The sequence below is a fragment of the Equus quagga genome, chromosome 13, assembly GCF_021613505.1.
Source record: "Equus quagga isolate Etosha38 chromosome 13, UCLA_HA_Equagga_1.0, whole genome shotgun sequence".
Lineage (NCBI taxonomy): Eukaryota > Metazoa > Chordata > Mammalia > Perissodactyla > Equidae > Equus > Equus quagga.
Genome location: NC_060279.1, coordinates 6,391,198 through 6,407,200, shown reverse-complemented (window position 1 = coordinate 6,407,200; position 16,003 = coordinate 6,391,198). Strand labels below are relative to the sequence as shown.

Below are 16,003 nucleotides of genomic sequence, written 5' to 3'. Positions count from 1 at the left end.
TCTAAATTCGGCTGGTGTTTTCAAGATAAAATTTAATTTTTACATATATCTTATATATGTTATAACCTCGTTGATTTTGCCATACTGCCTCTTTCCATAAAGATTGGTAAGTTTTTGCATATTTTGGCTTTTAATATGTTACCTTGTTGCCAATATTAATATTACTTCCTTGAAGTCATTTAGTTGAAGAGAGGAAGGAAAGGCTTTCTAATTAAGATCTATAGCAGGTTGGAAATAAAAAGCATTAAAGTAATTAGATCTGAATTAATGGCCTCCTTTTTTTTCCTACTCTGTGTTCACTTACGTGTTTACATGTGTACATGTATTGTGCAAATTGCACATAAACACTGAATTATTTTTATATTTGATATAGATACTTGAATCCTGGAAAATTGATACTTTACTCTGAACATTAAATAGATTTCTTCCTAACTGAACTTTACAGTATGAAATACTGCTTTGTGTTTCAAACCAGATGGAATAGATCATTAATTTCAACCAACCAGAATTTCTTAGTTCAATAATGGCAAACAGCTGTTCTTACATATTCAGATATTCATGAAGTAAAATGATGTAAAATATATATGATATGAATTTTTGTGTTAATAGAAATCAGAATTTCTTGGAATCAAGTTTCTTGCTTTGAAGATTGATAGCTACTTTTCAGGGTGAATCAATTACCAGTTTCCAAAACCAAATAAAACTTTTAACCACCTCAGTATTCAGCTTTGTTGCTTTAACACAATCAGAATTTCAGAACGGATTTTTCAAAAGTTGTACCACTTTTCCAAAATTAATTCATTTAAATTAAGCTCTTAAAATGAAAATCAAACATTTTCAGTGAAATATTTTATAATTAATTGTACAACTTATGCTTTTGTGATAAATCTGAATTATGTATATTTTTGTATATCAAAATTTAGAAGCAGCCACTGCTGATGGAAGAATAAATAAATTTAAGCATTTGAGAGGTGAAATATCATCATTAGATATCCTCGTGGTTGTTGCTTTTTTTAATACCAGTAGCCTGATGATGTGGTTGACGTTTAGCAGTGGAGATTACATTGCTATGAGTTTAGAGATACAGTTCTTCATATCAAGCCATCTATATTTTTTCTAGTTTATTATTTTACCTAGTTACTTTTCCATGAGTAATTCGTCACCTAAATGAATCTCTGTGGTGTCTCTTGATATGGGCATGAAAATTGAGATAATGTCAGCTTTTATTGTATGCAGTTGTATCTTCAGAAACATCAGATAAATTTGTAATATTACAGATTCATTTGAATGCTTGAGCCATCTTATTTAAGTCCCTCGGTCTCCATAAAACTTCAGGCTGCTTCCAATAAAAGCAGCTTTAGTGGCTTTTCAGCCACAGAGATTAGTTTAAATAGCCTGTGATTCCCTGGGTCTAATCTTTTACTGCAGAATGAAATACGTTTGCTTCTTCCTAGTCACTAGTATTGTCCTTTGTATTTTCAAACTGTTAAATATGTCAAAATGTATCTGTTTCTCTTTTGGTTTTACTTTTAAAAAAAGATCTTGGTGTTGTCATATGAATTAGGAATCTAGCATCTCCTTTAGTTACAGTATTTCTTTCCTTAAACTCTAAAATTATTGTGATTTTAGTCACTGATTAATTTCCTTTTCTATCATGAAAATGATGCTGTTTGCTTTAGTACTTTATCCACAGAGGAAGTATGTTATAATTTGTAAAGTTGTATTGCCACCACACATTTCTAAATGATTTTTTACTTTTTTGTTGTTGTTCTTCATCAACTGTGGTGAATGTTAGTATTTAACATGTGAATGTATTTCTGGAATGTGAATCTTAAAATGGTTTGTTTCTGTCTCAGGATCATTGCAAAACCATAGTTTTCATTTACCTGTGTGTTTCTATGATGTGTCTTATCAAGGACAGCCAAATAAGTTATGATTTATCTATTTTAGTCATTTCTTTTTCTTATTCTCTCCATTATTTATATCTATTTTCTCCCTCACAGTCACAATTTCACTTTTAGCTAGTTCACCAAAATGCCCAATATTATGTTTTGATTTGACTTTAAAAAATAAAGGTAAAATTTATTTCAGTAACAATATATAAGAAGTTATTGAGTTTTGTATTTTTTACTTTTATTTACAATGTATATACGCCAGTTTTTTAACTGACTTTCAGAAACCAGAAGGTTGATAAATTACCTGTGCTGACAATAAGTTTGCTTTGATTTCATCCTTGTCATACCACATTTTACGTATAACCATATTTACCTTTGTTATTGGGAGCACCTCAAAGAGGTGTCTTATATAACTATGGTCTGAAAGGTTTCATTTAATGTAATAACCTACATCCATATAATGCTCTACAGCTTACAGAGTGCTCTGGTGTATGTCATCTTGTCTGCTGTTTGTTCTCTGTTCGTTTAAATGTTACATGAAATTCCTTGGTTCCTTGTTGTCTTTAAAACAATAGGGTTAGAGGAGCAGCTTGAGAAGGACACACCTAGATTTATCTGGAGTTTGTACTTAATACTGTAGATGATTCCTTTTTAGTATTCCTGTAAAAGAACTAATTTTGGATGCAGAATACTGAGAAACAGAGTTCCAGAGAACTTGAGTTGAGTGCTTGAGTTGAGGATTTAATTTAAGGTATCATCTAACTTTTATACCTCATTCTAGTGAAAAAAATTGCTCATATGTTAGAGTTGCCTAAATTTTGTCAAGCTATTAAAGGGCACTATAGAAACTGTAGTTTACTGAATGAATTGCAGGGCCCTAGGATTATTAAAAATTAAGTTCAGAAGTATAAATTTACTCTTTTTTACTAACCTAATATCAAGCTTTTATATTATTAAGCTAGTTGTATTCTGGGTTTATAAAATTTCTGGCTGAATCTTTACACTCAGAAATTTTGTTTGCTTTCTGTTGATGGGCTCTCAGTTTGTAGTTCCCTGTATTCCATTTATCTTTTGCTACTCATTTATCCCTTTGAAGACAGTGGGAGCTCTGAATCAAAATGAAGATGTTAAGAATTTGACAACAGTTTGTCATTTAATTTCTTTCTGATCTGACTTACTTCACTAGGTCATGTTTCATGTGATATAAACTTCTAAAACATAATTCAGGTATCTTTTTATTTGGTTGTATTTATGTCTGAAACATTTCTGAGAGTTAGAATCTTATTCTACTTGAATATTTTTGTTTATTTTCAAAGTGCGGTATGCATTTTATTTTGGCATTTTACTTAGCTTTGCTCCTCTAAAATTGGCAGATCTTAAACCCTGATCCTCAATTATTTGGTTTTAATGTAGCAGAGGAACTTGTTGATTTTTGTGGTCTTAACCTCGTTAATTTAGCCACACTTTTTACAAAGTCTTAGATCCATATAAAATTAATTTTTTTTAGCTGCTTAGCTCTCAATCTATGGTGTCTTGGCATTTCCCATAATTTCATTTTTTGTAACTTTTTTGTGTTTAGCTTGTCTTTTGATTTATAGAATCTTTAACTTTTAGAGAACATAAAAACTGGACTAAATGTTAGACACTCTTAAGTATTTTAATTTTACTAAAGTAATAAGATGAATACCAAAGTTATTCATTAACAGTTCAACAATTAAATAATAATACAAGTCTTTAGTATATGATATGTAACAAATGGATATATGGAACAAATGAGTAGTTACAGGAGTCTTAGAGAAATAGAAATCATCTCACTCGTTCGTCAACTCTATTACTTAATTTTACCATTCACTCGATTTTTAATACTCTTATTCCTCAAACAGATCTTGTCATCTAATTCCTACCTGTCTTTTCAAGACTCAAATCAGTTGCACCTCTGCTTCCCTCTTTCCTCAAGTAGGACTTTCTAACCCCTGCAGAACACAGTAATACCTCTACATAGAACTTTTTCTACCTCCAAGTCTCTTTTGGTATATATTTACATTCCTGCTGTATATAATTTATTAATGAAAGGTATTATTTAATTGCATCCTAAGTGTTTGTCTTATATTTTCCTTAACCTAAAATTCTTGTATTGTAATTTTTTTATATTTCCCACAGGACCTAGCACAGTATTATTATCCATATGGTAGGTGTAAAATGATCATCTGGTGACTGAATAATTTGCTTTCTATGTGCCAAATTTATAAACAGTGTTGTGGGTATGACCTAGCCAACGTTTATCTAGAGGTCACTTAGCAACCTAGAATACTTTCAGAAAAGGAAACTTTAAAAGGCCTCAGTGCTTTCCAAATACTTATTATAAAAGCTGTATACTAAAATTTATTTGTTCCATGCATAGGACAGCCCTGAAGCCATCAATTGGATCTTTTTCCCTCAGATTCTCGTTATTCTTAATTTTTTCAAAAATAGGTTCTCAAGATTCTGAGATTAGAGTAAATGAGAAACTGGTATCACTCTAAAATCAGCAAGATGTAATAATAAAGACTTTGATTTAGGAAAAGAAGCACTTTATAAGCAAAGAAAAAGAACTCAAAAAGCATAGTAGTATAGAGCCATTGAGCATAGGTAGTGAAGTCTATCTAGTAACCTAGAGCATGACTATATAATAATTGATGCTTGTAATGAAGATTGAGTCATCAAGAAGTATTTAAATTATGTTCAGTGTTCTTTTTAAAAACACAGGGAGTGTAAAATATATTTACAAAAATTTCTGACCCAAGTTTGTGTGTGAGTTTTAAGGTTTGGCACTTAAAGTGTCAAGCATTGCTTATTTAGAAATTCACTTTTTTGAAATATCTAATTCCCTAATCATGCTACATAAATGAAGCTGTCCGGGTATAAAATGTGAGACATACTGAGTGTTGCTCTTTACTGACACCATGATGTTTAATGTCCTTGTTTTCACTCCTTCTGTTTCCTTAGAGTGGGCCATCCTTACTGTCCCTCCATACCTCACCTCACCCCTTATCATTTTCTGTGTTCTCCACAAGACTGTAAGCCCCTTGAAGGCAGAGATTATCTTATTCGTCTCTGTAAGGGTAGTATAGTACTACCACATAGTAGATGTTGAATAAATGTTCAACTGTTTGCTGCATTGTTGTGAAAGAACACTTACATATGTATGGTCTTCTGTTCATACTCCCAGAGAGCATATCATGTCATGCTAACATTTTTCATTCCAGATTAAATATACAGGTTATTTTTTATTGTGTTGCTTGATAGGATAGTTTCTTTTTTATTCCCTACGAATATGTTTCACTAGTTACCATTTTCCTTCTTTCTAGATGGATTAATTGCTTCTGAGGGAGCCGTAAGTCCAGATTTCTTCAATGATTATCACCTTCAAAATGGAGAGATAGTTGGGCAGCATTCATTTCCTGGCAGGTAAACAGTCTCCTGCAAAAAATCTAATATATGATGATTTTCTTGTTTTTGCAAAACTAGAATTCTCTTCACCCCACGTTTTTCTTTTTTCATTGAAGAGGAAAAATATCCTCAATATTTTCAAGACAATGCTTATTTGATTTTAAATTAACTTATGAAGTCACATTTTCTATGTAAAAAAATAGAGGTCACAGATCTGAAAAAAAATATATTCTTCATCTCTTTGGAAAATACAGGCTGTCTATTGAAATAGTACTTTTGCCAAATTAATGAACCCAGATTGTTTCCTAAGTGCTTTCCAAAGCCAATAAAATATAATATAAAATAAGAACACAATATATGTATTTTAACAATTATTCAGACATCACTGTTTTTAAAAATTGATGCTTTGATTATATTAAAGACTTTTCTTCCCTGGATGGTATTCAAATAAAACATTTAGGGGAAAAAATTCAGACATGCCAGCATTGTTCTTCATTATAATAAAATTCCCCCAGGAGTTATCCCACTTCATTACTGGTATCCTGGATTTTTTAAATCTGCCAGAAAGTGTAAACAATATTGTCCCCTTCATGTCATTCCTAGAGGTGTAATATTTTCATTTAGGCTGATTGTTAAAATTTCACATTAAACTAGTTCAATGAGTAGATGTAGTCTTATTTGCCCTTAAGGCTATTTATTCTTTTCTTTAAATTATTGATTTAATTTCCTCTTATAAAATTCTACTTTTCATTAACATAAACTATTTTCTGTTTGGAGAATGTGTCTATGTATTTCTTCAAAGGAAAGAATACAGTTGTGACCAATATGTTATAACTCTTAATGATCCACTTGTAATAAGGCATTTTAATAATAATTATTGCAACCATTATTGATCATCTATTGTGTATAATCTGTTTGACAAATATTCATCATATCTATTTTAACCTTCACAGCAACATTTTAAAGCAAGTATTATTGTAGCTATTTTACAGATAAAGAAATCAAGGAAGTCTCCAATAATTTAAGTTTAAGTAGCTGACTCACGCTAGTAGGATGGTAGAGAAAAAAATTTGAACTTAGGTCTGTATGTCTCCAGAGCTGATGTTCTTTCCAGTATAACGTGATGCCTAATTTGGAAGGAAACATAGCCTACTCAGTGACTTTTAAAGTGTTTTTTTTACCACAACCCACATTAAGAAATACCTTTCATATTGCAACCCAGTGCACACATACATATTTGTTTATATGTGTATACCTATGTGTATGTACATACCTATGCATATATGGAAAATGAAAATGTCTTAAACAGTAGTTCCTCTTACTGCCTGTAATGTACAATGATATATTCTGTTCTCTTCTATTCTATTTCATTTTTGAAATGCAGATTGCAGCCCACTATATTGATTTCACAACTCATTGATGGTTGTGACCCAATGTTTAAAAGCATAGTGGAAAAATAAGAGTATTGCATGAAATGCTGTAACCTTACATGAACGTAGTTCAGTGTTTTGTAGAGGACTTTAATAAATAATAGCACTTTAGAAATAGTTGTATCGGTGTACTGGATTGTCATGGTGAGAAGCTCCTTGACTTAGGAAATAAAAGTTAAACGTGGTGAAATGCCAGAAAGCATATGGCTTTTGATTACTTCTGATGTTTCTGTCTATATTAGCTATAATTATTTAAATAGAGGCTCTGTTTAATCATTATAACTACTATACTCCATCATGTGATAATTCACTGTGCAAATGTTTTCTAAAACATAACTGGAAAAGGAGGAAATGATTTGGGTATATAATTCTAGTATCTATATCAAAGATTTTTGCTGATAGCATTTACAAAATGAATTATTCTGCCATTTATGTTTCACTATGAACAAAACATTATTTTCGTATGTCCTTCAAATACTGTGAATCTAAAGAAAGCAGACTGATACTAATCATACATTACTTATTTAAGAAAGACACTTTTATTTTTTTAATGTAATTATGTGATTTTTAAGAACCTGAACGTTTTCATTAAAATTGAAGATACAAAACAACAAACTTAAATAAGCTTATTCAGTAAAATCTCTCATTTCTGATGTTCAAAAATGTTCATTTTACAAAACCAAAAAATGTTTTGGGAGATGGCTACACTCAATGCCTGATTATTCACTGTGTCCAAAGATTTCAGGATTTTATTCCTCGGTTCTGTTAATAACTTTTTAAAATGACTTTGGGAAAATCATCTTACCTTTGTAACTTCAGTTCCTTTTTAGGGTAAAAATATTTAAGTAGCTTCTGTTACATCATAAAAGATACATCACAGTAATGTTGGCTTACAGGATTAGTTAATAAAACTTACTATAGACTATTTTTCAAATCAAAAGAGTGATATACTTCTTTATTATAATCATTTTGATTTGAGAATTGTTTGCCCTTTAAGAAGAACTTCCCCTGAGAAAGTTGTGTCTTTCATCTCTTGTCTTTTGTAATTTTTCAGGCCTTAAATCATGTAACTGTATCATTTTCTCTTTCTATTTCCAGAAGAAATAATTTACAGTGAGTTTCCTCAGGTTTTTTTGTAGATAATAGATCAAATAAAAAGAGACTTTAAGTTGTATCAGCAGAGATACAGCATAAGTGTACAGAATAGCCAAAACTTCATAGTTATTCTTTGCTACATTCTGTTGTATTGACCTCCTCTGGAATCATTTACTCTTTCTTTTATTCAATCATTTTTGGTTAGTTAGGATTCCCTTTTAATAGGGTTTCTGTGCTCTTCTTTGGTAGTAACAAACCACGGATCTGAACTCTGGTTTATTTTTTAATTCTGCAAGGATTTAAGTATTTTAAGTTGCTACACAATTATTCACATATTTTGGCAAGGTAATTTGCTGCATAGTGTTCCAGATGTAAAATTTTAAACTAATAGCTATGTTTTAGCTTCTGATATCCAGTAGGTAAATTTAAAGCCTATTAGATAAAATAACATTAACTTAGAATACCACTTTTGAAACTTTTCATTTTAGCTGATTTTAAGCAAAATAGGAGTATTTTTTGAGAAATGTAAACAGGAGGTGTTGAACTTTTATTCTTGATCTACACTGTGTAAGCAGACTTAGCAGACAACATGAAAAATTTAGGTTAACTATGAAAGAATGGTGTCTTGATTGAATTTTTAATATTGAAAAAGCTGATTCTTTAAATACTTTTAAAGAGAGAAAATGTTATCTATTTTGAGGGGGTTTTTTTCCCTTTAAATCAGGGAAATTGTCCAGATGACTTACAAATTCTTTCTCTGTTTTTCATTATATGTCTTTGATAAATAAGCACTGTCAAGTTATCTGAAAGAAGAAGAATAAAAAACAATTAATGTCTAAAATGTGAATTTTTATCATTACCATTGTTTTTAATGATTTGAGAACATGAAACAATATGACAGTGCCAAGTGGCATGCTCTTCAGCCAGTACTCATGGCTTTTCAATTTTTGTGGGTTTGTTAACATATCAGTTTCAGTGGGCTCAGGTAGAGTAGATGATCCCAAGTTCCTGCAAGGTAAATTACAAATTTCCAGTTTGTATGATAAGAGGTTTTTTTTTTAATTGTTCAAAGAAAAGTTCTTCACTTTCTTCCTAAAATGACAAAGTTTAGTAATAGGACAAATCTGTTAAAATAGGGAAACTAAGCCAGACTTAGAGATTTCAAATTGGTATTTTTCTTAAAATCCAAGTCAAGGGGTCCTTCTTAATCTAAAAGCCTGCATTTTTATAATATAGCAAGGCAATTTAATTGGAAACAGTGAAGCTGTTAAACTCATCTATCCTATTCTACAAGGGAGACTGGATGTTTGATAAAATAGATACTGGCAGTTGGACAGCAAATCCTGGGTTTTAGACATGTGTCACTATCAGTTTGAACCTCTTGGCGCCAGAATTTCCCGACATTTAGAGGTAATGCAAAATACATTAGGGGCTCCAAGGCGTTAGCTATAGAGTTGCCAATCTCAGAGGGTCAGATGTAAATCTTACCCTCCCAAAATCTGAACTGGTGTTTGAAAGTAAAGTGGAACTTGCTATTGAAGCTAATTAAAAATAATAGGAGTAAGACTAGATTTTTTTCCCCTTATATACCATGTATCCACACCATATTTTTGGACCTTTTTTTATTATAACTCTTACTTTTCACGACTAACAAGAACCGCATGTTGAGTATTTTTAAACTGCTTCCAGCTTTTACAAATCAGTTTTTGTTGCAGTAAAAATGGTCCATTTTTCTTTTATAGGAATCCAATTTTCATAAACTGGAAAAAAAATTGCAGAGAGTGCTTAGATTTCCTTGGGGCTTTGAAAAATATTTTTCAGAAGGCCTGGAGTTCTTTGTGGTTGGCACAGTGATGTCATTTACTGACCATTTCACTAGAGTCAAAGATGAACTAGACGTATATATCGTCTAAGCCATCTGATTCTTACACTTTCATTTTCTGTGTGTGTATTTTATAGCCTGCCTCTTTTTTTTTCTTTCTTAAATTACTTTGGCATTTTTTCTGAGTGTTACATATATATTATACATACAAATATACACCTTATATGTTGTTCTCTCCAATTTATTGTTTCAAACATTAAATGACAGTTGAAATGTTAGAACTAACAAATTATTTCCTTAATGTATAAGAAATAATCTTTTACCCAAATTTTTAAATGTATAATTTTTCCTGAGACAGATGTGTAAATTTTCTTGAGTTCCTGAGGACTCTACAATTCTAAATTCTACAATTCTACTCTAGAATTCTAAAAATTAGACTTATTTCTTTAGCTTTAAGACTACCTTAATTATATTCAGCTATTAGGTTTACTCAGTTTTTTCACTGGAGAAAAGCAAGCTCAAAATTATATATTCCCTATCTAAAACATATCTTATAGTGTTTACAGAACTACACATTATTCTTAGAAGTATATATTATGATGTTATTTCAAAGCAGTTATTCAAAGGAGAAAACAAATTACTGTCTATGTTACAACCCTAATTTGGCTGTTCAATCAATTCTTTCATTTTGAGGGAAAGTAAAATCCCTTCTTTACTAAGTCCTTTATCAGTTTTTAATTGATAACCCAAACTCTTCCATTTGTTCTAATAGTTTAAGTTTTAGTGACCTGCATTACTGTGGCAGTAGTATAGAAATTATATGGAAAGGATCAAAAGAAATTGAAAAGAACCTCCTAGAAACATTTCCTTTGAGAGAGGTTGAGACCAATCATATCTTCAGCAACATTGTAGGAACTATATGAATTGGTAAATACTTATAAAACCTTTTAAAGATAATCATTAACTAAAGCTACTTTATTTAGTTTTGTAAAATTTTTATCAAAAATGAGCATAGCAGGGCCAGCCCCATGGTTGAGTGGTTAACTTTGCACACTCCACTTCGGCACCCCAGGGTTTCACTGGTTCGGATCCCAGGTGCAGACCCAGCACCACTCTCAATCCATGCTGAGGCGTCCCACACAGCACAACCAGAGGGACCTACAACTAGAATATACAACTATCTGCTGGTGGGCTTTGACAAAAGATTGACAACAGTTGTTAGCTCCGGTGCCAATTTTAAAGAAAAAACAAAATGAGCATAGCTTTTTTATTATTTATTAATTTCTTTTCCTATTAACCTCTCTCAGCAGAGAACATGCTTCATGAAGTCTTTAACAAAAATTCTGACCTTAGTAATTTTTCCAGACACAGTGGTTACATAATAAATCGTCAGCTTCCATTTTTGCCTATCAATTGCCAAAGATTTTTTAATGCTAATACCCTCACATAGGAGCAAAGAGGTACTCTGATACACCTCTTGTGGGAATTTCAATGGATAAAATCTTTGTGGAATGTATTTCATAATAGAAAACAGGAGCCTTGAATTGTTCAGTTCCTTTAACTCTGTAACTTTATTTCTAAGAATTTATCTTTATGAAATAAGCAGAGATAAAGACTAGATACATAAATTATCTAAATATAATAAATGGTTGTGTGTCAGAAAATAGATACTGAGTATAGTGAGGCACACTTGTCTAATTGTGGAATAAACATTATTTTCAGCACCTACTTGTGTGCCACATGATTTTTTCCACATATTAGATTATATTACCCTGATGTTCTCATTTAAGTAAATATGAAGGTCAAAATAGATATACTTAGCAATAGATATTCACTTTACATAAAATTATTCACTTTTTTTTCTTTTTTGCTTGAGGAAGATTAGCCCTGAGCTAAATCTGTGCCAGTCTTCCTCTATTTTCTGTGTGGGTTGCCACCACACCATGGCTTGTCAAGTGGTGTAGGTCTGTGCCTGTGATCCAAACCCACAAACACTGGGCCACTGAAGCAGAATGCACCGGACTTAACCACTATGCCACTGGGTCAGCCCCAATTATTCACTTTTTAAAGAATTGACCACAAAAACCTTTTAATTTGCTTCTTCCTTATTGAAAATTCTTTTTTAATCTCACTCATAGGTAGAAGATAAAAACAATGACAAACAAATACATAGCAGCAGAGATTGGATTGATGGTTACCCGAGGGGAAGGAGGGAGGGCAAAAGGGATGATTAGGTTCACGTGTGAGTGGATGACTATAATTAGCTTTTGGGTGGTGAACATGATGTAATCTACACAGAATTCAAAATATATTATGATGTACATCTGAAAGCTATATAATGTTATAATCCAATGTCACTGCAATAAAAAAGAAAAAGAAAATTCTTTTTTGATAAAAAAGTTATTCACCTATGATGTTTTGATAGCATAAAACTGAGTACACCACTGCTGCATCTGTTATTCTAGTAATGAAAGTTGACAGTATGTTTAGAATATTTGGTCATTCCATTTATATTCATTTGCATGTATTAAAACATTGTGACATTTGTTGATTTAATCTTAATGTATAAATATATCTTCATTTTAAGACAAGCCTATTATCAAACAATGTATAATATTAAAAGACAAAAACTTAACTGAATGCTTTGTATATACAAGGCACTGTTATATGTTTAATTTACTCTCTGTTCTTGATATGCACATTTGCATAGGTCCCTAATACTTGTTCTTAGCTATATCTAGGTTGAAATGTTTGCAAGAGTTGCATCTCAGTTTAAATGGAATTTTGTTAAATCGTAATTAAAACACATACAGTAGAACTTATTTACCTAAACAACGGGGTGGGGTAACAAGACAATATCCTATTTGCTTTTAAAATTTGCTTTGTTTCAAAGTATATGATTTAATCTAAAAATATCCAGATCTATGCAACTTTTTATTATAATCATATTTAATGTCATATAAGTGACATTGTTTTTAAACATGTATTTTAAGCTCAGTAATAAGTCCTATACCTAGGTATAACCAATAGAAATAATTTTAAGTTCTTCCCACCTTCATCAGTATTAACCAATCAGAAATGTATGGTAAAATTTCTTGAATAAAACCGTTCTTAAGAAATAATACTATATGACAGGTAAAAGTATATCTAAGATAATGAAGTGGTCATTTTACTCTTAAACTTGCGGGATGGTGAAAACAGGAGAGCAAGAGTGGGGATAGCTTTGTGACACACTTCTGATGAGAAAATCAAACAAATGCAAATAAATGGTTTTTACACTGTGAGACTCTTGCTCTAGCACAATCTTTACATTAAATCACATTTTTCTTTCTAAATACTCCCATAGCAATTCTGCCAGTTAGGTTCTTTTTAATTTCAGAAGATGAATGTCTTAAGAGCCATCTAAAAGTTTCAAAGAATAAAATGTGTCAGACGGTTTTTTTTGGTCTAAATCTAAGTGCACAAAGACTAATAACTTGCGTTTAGCTATCATTTATATCGTCGTATATCTCACTTGATCATCAACAAGTGTGTAAGGTAGATAGGGCAAACAGTAGTATTGTCCCCATTTTAACAAATGTAGACATTAAGACTCAGAGATTTTTAAGGTACTAGCCCAAACACAGAAAGCTAATAGGTTAGCCTTTAAGCTTGGTAAGAGGCAGCACTCTTATTCTTATACCATTACTGCCTCCAAACGGCAAGTAAATATTTTAGTGTAACAGTGAACTGTGCTTTAGAAAGTTTTAGAATGAATGTTATTAAAATTCAGAACAAGTAGGTAGGTTTTGTTTTGCAATAAAACATATTGTTTACCTATTTTGCTGTAATACATTTGACATGGTTTACTGCAATTTGATGCCTCAGATTGCTTGGAGGCAAGTTGCTAAAAATTTATTCACACATTAAGTAATTAGTTCACTACTGTTAAATTCTCTTAGTTCATTAAGTTCTCAACAGATTAATCTAGTTGTATAAGAAATGAGTGGGATAATCTCATCCAGAAGGGCTAATGTCTCAGGCGAATCATTTATTTAGCTAATTAACCAACGTAAATGTTTATATACATGATGCTGTTGTTTTATGCCTATAAATTAACCCTCGTGTATTAGTCTTAATTGTCTTATTTGTTTAGATTTTTTAATAGAGACAACTGCTTTCTAGCCTTGAAAAGCAAGGAAATTTGTTTCCACTGCTTGGACACTAATGATTTGCATTTCCCAAGGAGAATTGAATTAGGTTTTATTAGTAAATTGGGCCTATAACTTTTTAAGGCCAAATTTTATTAGATTATCACACATCAGCATTAGCAAATTGTAAACTTTACGGAAATATAGAAATACAAGCCAAAAAACAAGGCTTAGAATCCTAGAAACTTGGGGAAATGCTTTATCCTAGAGAAATTTTATTCCTGACTTGAAAAAATATTTTAAATGATTTACTTTTATTTGGAAATTTAGAAGGAAGAGAAGTTGGTGACAGAACTGGCCTCGTCAAGTTTGTGTTAATTTTCAATCTGGTGGTCTGAGCAGAGTTTTTGGAGGCATTCCTATTAGCTGTATAAGAAGTCCAAAGATGCTCCCAGAGAAAACCAAATTATTGCCACTTTATTAAGACTTTCATTTAGGAGAAGAAATTCGGTATAACTGAGTCTGCAAAAGAAAAGTAATCTGAATATGACTGGATCCTATAAAAATGTTAACACGTCAATTATGGTGAGGCTTTGTACTAAAAGAAATGACATGGGAGTTAATCCAGTCATGACTGGGAAGTTAATTATATCAGCACCATTTAAGAGTGATTATCTAGTGTTGAAGTTCATACATTTTTTATATGCATTAATAGCATTTTTCTTGGCTATACTGATATATAAAAATTTGTTGTAAATTTAAATGGAAAGAAAATAGAAAGTCCTTAAGCAAGGACTGCTTTTATGACATATTTAACCTATGAAATACTCTTATTTTCAAAAAAATTATGAATTTTTTTAAGGGAGTAGGATTCAAATTAGCATTATAAAGCCTTGCTTATTCATATTCTAATGAGAGTAACAAAACTGTAAGCAATTTGGTTGATAAGTGCCACCATCCCCTCCAAAAAAATAAAAAGAGAGGAAAATAGAGCATGTCATCTTTATTTTCTTTGAGTCTGGATTCAGTGATACTGAGCATACTCCTAAACTCAGGGATATTTTCTGATTTAAGATTGATGTATTCTAGCTCTTCTGTGTTTTGATTGATTTTAACAATGTGATTTAAATATTTATCAATTGTTTAAAATTCCTTATATTAGAAATGTTAAACCAAATTTTTTTCTTAAATACTTAAAAAAAAAAAGATGAAACCTAGAGCCTGTAGGTTTTTAAGTGTAGTATTAATTAATTCCCATATTCTCCATATTGCTTGTAGTCTTTCCAGATGTGCTATTACAAATAGCTCACCCCTCAGATACAAGCCATGTGGGCTCTGTAAACTGATTTACACTTATTTTGAATAGGAATTGTACAGATTGCAGATGAATTATTAAAGTAAGTGTATATTGCTGAATCTAAGAGCAAAATATTAAACTGAACTAAATGAGAAAGGAATGTGCAAATGAAGACTTGCCTGCTTTCATAAGTTTAGTGGTTACCCTCTCAGTTTCAACCAAAAGAAAAGAGTTTCTTTTTTTGTTGTTGTTATTGTGTTTAAAAAAAAAGTCTATAAAACTGCTTATAGAAGTATCTAAGACAAAAACAAGGAAATATAATGTTCTAAACTCAGCCAGTCCAAACCACTTGAGCTGCTACGACAGCTCATAAAACTGAGAGTAGTTTTTAACTGGGCTCTGTTTTGCATTGCCAAAGTGAATTTTCCTTGCAGGAAGTAGCCAGAGGGTTTATTTAGTTTCCAGTCCGTGGCTTTGATCTTTCTGTACTGTCACATCTCGGGTTACATAGCCCTTTTTCACTGCAGTAAATCTGCAACAGTTAATGAGAATAAAATTTCCTCCTCCTTACTGATCGCATGCTGTTAAATGCCAAACCAGAGCCAACTGCATATTTGCAGAATTTCAACTAGATGTATGAAAACAGTGCAATCAGTTTAATCTTGTTGCCTTTGTAATTCATTTTATTGGGCTTTCTTCCTTTTTTAAGTGACCTACTTTATCAGGTAAGTGGCTGCAAGACTAAACCTGGGAGAAAGATTTAGAATGTTAATAAACTGAGAGAAGAAAGGTGTACATGTGTTGGGGAGGCAGGATGGGGGGTGGGTGCACATGTATGTATACTACCATTAAGATTCAAATTGGGTCTACTTTAATGCTTTTGAAAGACCAAGCCTTTCTTTCCC

The 16,003-nt window shown here is 31.6% G+C and overlaps 1 protein-coding gene across 4 annotated transcripts in view; it reads left to right on the top strand.

Annotated features, from left to right (window-relative positions):
* Positions 1-16,003, top strand: part of KIFAP3 (kinesin associated protein 3) — a 148,425-nt gene that overhangs the window by 113,827 nt on the left and 18,595 nt on the right. For all 4 annotated transcript variants that reach the window (XM_046682625.1, XM_046682624.1, XM_046682627.1 and 1 more), the window contains one exon: positions 5,243-5,342. In XM_046682625.1, the coding sequence (XP_046538581.1) occupies positions 5,243-5,342 (100 nt within the window). The remainder of the gene's footprint in view (positions 1-5,242; positions 5,343-16,003) is intronic.